Genomic DNA, 6,000 nt, shown 5'->3' on the forward strand with positions numbered 1-6,000 from the left:
ATCTACCACAAAAAATAGTTTGGCTACCCAATTACTTAAATACACACCAAAATCTACCACAAAAAATAGTTTGCCTACCCAATTACTTAAATACACACCAAAATCTACCACAAAAAATAGTTTGCCTACCCAATTACTTAAATGCTACACACCAAAATCTACCAGAAAAAATAGTTTGCCTACCCAATTACTTAAATACACACCAAAATCTACCAAAAAAAATAGTTTGGCTACCCAATTACTTAAATACACACCAAAATCTACCAAAAAAAATAGTTTGCCTACCCAATTACTTAAATACACACCAAAATCTACCACAAAAAATAGTTTGCCTACCCAATTACTTAAATACACACCAAAATCTACCACACACAATAGTTCAATTACTTAAATACACACCAAAATCTACCACAAAAAATAGTTTGGCTACCCAATTACTTAAATACACACCAAAATCTACCACAAAAAATAGTTTGGCTACCCAATCACTTAAATACACACCAAAATCTACCACAAAAAATAGTTTGGCTACCCAATCACTTAAATACACACCAAAATCTACCAAAAAAAAAGTTTAGCTACCATATTTCTTAACACACCAAAATCTACCATGAAAAAAAGATTAGCTACCATATTACTTAAATACACACCAAAATCTACCATGAAAAAAGATTAGCTACCATATTACTTAAATACACACCAAAATCTACCAGAAAAAATTGTTTGGCTACCCGATTACTTAAGAGAGGATGACCAAGAGTCAGTTAAGAGAGCAAGAAGATCGCCAGTAGAACGCCCCTTGCGGAACCCATACTGGCGATCAGATAGAAGGTTAGAAGTGGAAAGGTGCTTTTGAATCTTCCTGTTAAGGATTGATTCAGAAGCTTTAGGGAAAGTAAAGCTATAGGGCGGTAGTTTGAGGGATTGGAACGGTCACCCTTCTTAGGCACAGGCTGTACAAAGGCATACTTCCAGCAGGAAGGAAAGATAGATGTTGATAGGCAGAGACGAAAGAGTTTGACCAGGCAGGGTGTCAGCACAGAAGCACAGTTTTTAAGGACAATAGGAGGCACTCCATCAGGCAAGTCACAGAATCTGCCAAATTTGATGTAAACATTCAAATTAGGGGCATGAAAGAGTCTGATTAAATAAACGATGGCTGTAACTGTGTGGACCGTGCTGTGTGTGATTAAATAAACGATGGCTGTAACTGTGTGGACCGTGCTGTGTGTGATTAAATAAACGATGGCCGTAACTGTGTGGACCGTGCTGTGTGTGATTAAATAAACGATGGCTGTAACTGTGTGGACCGTGCTGTGTGTGATTAAATAAACGATGGCCGTAACTGTTTGGACCGTGCTGTGTGTGATTAAATAAACGATGGCTGTAACTGTGTGGACCGTGCTGTGTGTGATTAAATAAACGATGGCTGTAACTGTGTGGACCGTGCTGTGTGTGATTAAATAACCGATGGCTGTAACTGTGTGGACCGTGCTGTGTGTGATTAAATAACCGATGGCTGTAACTGTGTGGACCGTGCTGTGTGTGATTAAATAAACGATGGCTGTAACTGTGTGGACCGTGCTGTGTGTGATTAAATAACCGATGGCTGTAACTGTGTGGACCGTGCTGTGTGTGATTAAATAAACGATGGCCGTAACTGTGTGGACCGTGCTGTGTGATTAAATAACCGATGGCTGTAACTGTGTGGACCGTGCTGTGTGTGATTAAATAAACGATGGCTGTAACTGTGTGGACCGTGCTGTGTGTGATTAAATAACCGATGGCTGTAACTGTGTGGACCGTGCTGTGTGTGATTAAATAAACGATGGCTGTCGTTAACCTCTTGAGAGCCTTACTTAATCCAGGAAACAAATAATAAAAGTGTCAAAGTAAAGGCCGGTGGTGGTGGCATCCACTGTATTCGTGTAAAAAAGTAAAAAAAGTAAAAGTAAAAAAATATAAAAAGTAAGAGTAAAAAAAAGTAATAGTGTCCAATTAAATGGTGTTGTCCGCTGTAACTCACATGTGGAGGGTGAGCTTGCAGTCCACAGTGTTCCTGCCCTTACAGCCCGGCGCACAGCAGGAGGCTGCCACCACGCTGCATCGGGACGCACTCGGCTTCACCGCTGGACTGTCCTGGAATACAAAATACTGGTTAATATTCTGGCAAACAGGGTTAACATTTATTCATTTTACAGTAAGGGAGGCAGCTCAAGGGGTGAAAAAGACATTACAAGAAACAAAAAGGCCTGCACCATCTTGGAATACAAAATAGTGGTTAATAATCTGGCAAACAGAGCTTAATATTTGCTTATCTTTAGGTGTCTTTCTGGTGAGGAAGAAAGCACAAGGGGTGCAAAAGAAAGTAGCTACAAGAAACACTAAGGCGTGCACTGTCTTGGCATACAAAATAGTGGTTAATTATCTGGCAAAGACTGCTTAATACGATATTTTTTTTTACGTGTTAGCTTGTAGCACCGGTAGGCTTGTTTCAGGGGCCTGGTGGTCGGCCCAAGCCCGTGATGGCACATGCAGGCAATTGTTTATAGTGGTGTGTTATGCACCTGTACAGGTGCCCTGCGCATCATCAATCCAGATCCATCTATTCTTGGCTCATGCTATCCCCCGGAACTCATTCACGATTCATTTGGACGGTGCTTCTAAAGTCATGGTTGATAGACAGTCTTCAGGACAGCATGGTGAATGGTGGTTGATATAATAGCAAATAAGTAAGTTGTACCTCTCTGTGAGCTATTTTGCGGCTGCGAGCTAATTCCCACAAAACTGGCTGGCACACCGCCCACCTTTACCTTTAGTGATAGTTTAGAGTCAGTGCTCGTCAAAGGTGCCTCTTCTCTGTCTCCTAGTCTCATGGTGGTCACATTTATCTGTAAACGTTGACACATTCTGGAGATGGTGAAAGAGAAGAGAGAGTTGATGAGAACGGTGAGAGGGAGACGACTGAAATTTTTCGGCCCCATATCGGTATTATTCTAGTGTTTGCCCACACTCACCCCTCGCAACCAAAATTGGCTAGGGGGCCATTGAGACTTCGGGGGATGCGGTGGTAAACATGAAATGCGTCGCAAATGTATAGTTTTTGAGTTATGAGGGGTTGAAAAATACCCTAGATGTAAGGAAATTCCTTACAATTACTTAGATGTAGGGAAATTTCATACATTCCGGTTTTTTTTTTTACAACGTACGGAAACCATGCAAGGTAATTATTGAACATCACTCCACACCTCGAAAATACGATATTACGCCTCCATATTGTACTTGAGGGCATATTATACATACGGACGATGTGTTTACATGGCAACGCCATTGCAATATGAGCAGCGTTGCCAACGATCCGGTTAGCAATGATACGCTAGGTGAGACCAGGTCCACCACGCGTGGTTATTTATTTTTTTGGAGAACACGCACCTTTACCTAATACTATTTCCGATGGTACGCTTGGTTAGCGATGGTACGCTTAGTTAGCCATTAGCCCATGCATGTGAGACCAGGTCCACCACGCGTGGTTATTTTTTTTTTAGAACACGCACCTTTAGGTACGCTTAGTTAGCCATCAGCCCACGCATGTGAGACCAGGTCGTAAAGTTCAGTTGGAGTAGTTTAAATATGCTCCCCCACCCAAATACCCCGAGTTCACGCAGGTCCCCCAAGATCGTTGGGGGAAGGGGATTAATTCGGCTTCTTTACTTCTAAGTACTTTGTTTGTTTTTTACTATGATATATGGAGGCGTATTATCGTATTCTGGAGGCGCGGAGTCAATATCCACAATCACCTTGTATACTGGGAATACGAGCCCGTGAAGCAGATTCAAAATCCGGTCAGTAAGGATTCACGTGTTCGAACAGCTCGGGCAAGAGGTTCGAGAGCCTGCACTTCCTGCACAAGCCGCAGTAGTGTTAAAGGCGCGGTGTTGGATGGATCCCGGCTAGCCGGTGGTTTTACTTGTGTCAGTGATAAACAATGAAGATACACTGTGTTTGGTGCCACGGACTCTACTTGGAGGACAGAAACCTTGCGATGAGGTGACAACCTACTAGAGAGAGGGCATGAGTGTGGTGAAGGCGTTTATGTGAGCACAGATGGCCGCCGGTGCCACGCCAGATGGTGAGGTGAGCATCGTTTGGTGGGTTCACTACGCTTCTCTCCCAAAACAAGCTTGGGGATCCACTGAGTGCGTGGTTTTCATATGGGAAACACTAAATTCATCGCAAACACTTATTTTAGTGGTGGTGGGAGGAAAAATTCCCTAAATTTAGGGATTTCCCTAGATCTAGGTTTTTTTTTATCCCCCCCCCACTAAAAAAAAATACGCGAATGCGACGGATTTCATGTCCCCCACCCGAAACTCCGCATTCCCACCAGGTCCCCAGGCTTGTATGGGGGGGAGGGGGGAGTATGGGCAAACACTAGAATTTTACCATAGGGAGAGAAGGACTGGTGACTTTGATTACGACTGGAATGGTGGAAGGAAGAAGAGGAAGACCAAGAGCAAATTACATGGATGGATTGGTGAAGCTGGCACGAGGAGGAATGACATGAGGGCAGCTCATCACTTGAAAAGAGGCATAACTCGAAAAGTAGACATTTGCGATGGAAATTAGGTACAAAATCGTGCAATTCACTACATCTATCACCAGAAAACGTGAACCACGTAAGAAAATCACTGGTTGGGTGAAACCGTAAATTGTCCGAAATGGTCCCTCTGTGTTGTTCTGTGATGGGCTTTGTTAGTGTCCGGCTGTGGCCTCTGGTGTGGTGATGAGTTGGCCCCGATTGTTGGAGGAAATATCCGTCTGTCACCTCAACACACCGGCCATTACTCCCTCCTTCACCCTGACACACTCACCCCAAGACCGTCAGCAAGACATGCCAGACTACACTTTCCTCCGCCTCGCCTCTCAAGACACGCCCACTGCACACGACTTCTTCTTTTTGGGTGTTTTATGGGGCTCTAGAGGCTGTGGGGCCACAGCCTCTAGAGCCCCGTCAGTGGTAGTTGTTATCAGGTGACTTCCACGCCCACACACACTCACACACCTCAGCAGCGAGGATTTGTTTACACCACCACACAGAGACTTCATTGACTAGAGTGCGCGGCAAGATACTGAAGTGACGCCGCCGAGTCTGGTTTAGTGGCCATGTTACTATGGGGGTAAGGTGCTGGGGTGAGGGGAGTGGCGGGTTGGGGAGGGGCTGGGGGATTGAGGGTGAGGTGGGGGTGAGCAGGATAGCCCTTTCCCAACGTCCTCCACCTCTCTTAGTTTCAGGTGGATTTTGGGGGTGGGGAGGAAGTGAAGGAGGGGATTGGGGTGGCGGTGAGGCTGGGGGTGAGGAGGTTGGGGTGGGGGTGAGGAGGTTGGGGTGGGGGTGAGGAGGAGGTTGGGGGGTTGGGGTGTGTGGGTGGGGAGGGAGTAGGGGTGGTCAGTGCCAGTGTTAAGTTGATCCAAGGTGCCAAGTTCTATCCCTGTCCTAATACAGGCAATGTAGAGGAAATCTATCTATCTATCTATCTATCTATCTCTCTCTCTCTCTCTCTCTCTCTCTCTCTCTCTCTCTCTCTCTCTCTCTCTCTCTCTCTCTCTCTCTCTCTCTCTCTCTCTCTCTCTCTCTCTCTCTCTCTCTCTCTCTCTCTATGTATATATATATATATATATATATATATATACCCAAAAGATAAAGGAATAGATAATAGGTGAGGATGAATCAGCCCTAAAGACATGCAAGGAACAGCCAAAGACAAATAAGAGAACATAAACAGACAGACTGAGACAGACATTTAGGGCAAAACAGACACACTGACAGACAGAAAACAGATAAAAGAATGGCCCACAGACACAGACAGATTGAAAGCAAAACATATACAGACATAGAAACATACTACATACAGAGAGAGAGAGAGAGAGAGAGAGAGAGAGAGAGAGAAATTGTAAGGAAAGAAATAGATGAAAAGAAGTTATTTTAGGGGAAGGAAAGGG

At 44.5% G+C, this 6,000-nt stretch overlaps 1 protein-coding gene across 18 annotated transcripts in view; it reads right to left on the bottom strand.

Moving 5' to 3' along the window:
- The window catches only part of LOC126996561 (uncharacterized), a 42,506-nt gene that overhangs the window by 17,847 nt on the left and 18,659 nt on the right, over positions 1-6,000 (bottom strand). For 7 of the 18 annotated variants that reach the window (XM_050857172.1, XM_050857169.1, XM_050857159.1 and 4 more), the window contains exon 3: positions 2,027-2,139. In XM_050857172.1, the coding sequence (XP_050713129.1) occupies positions 2,027-2,139 (113 nt within the window). The other 11 variants (XR_007751271.1, XR_007751274.1, XR_007751276.1 and 8 more) reach the window with 9 other exon arrangements.

The sequence above is a fragment of the Eriocheir sinensis genome, chromosome 1, assembly GCF_024679095.1.
Source record: "Eriocheir sinensis breed Jianghai 21 chromosome 1, ASM2467909v1, whole genome shotgun sequence".
Lineage (NCBI taxonomy): Eukaryota > Metazoa > Arthropoda > Malacostraca > Decapoda > Varunidae > Eriocheir > Eriocheir sinensis.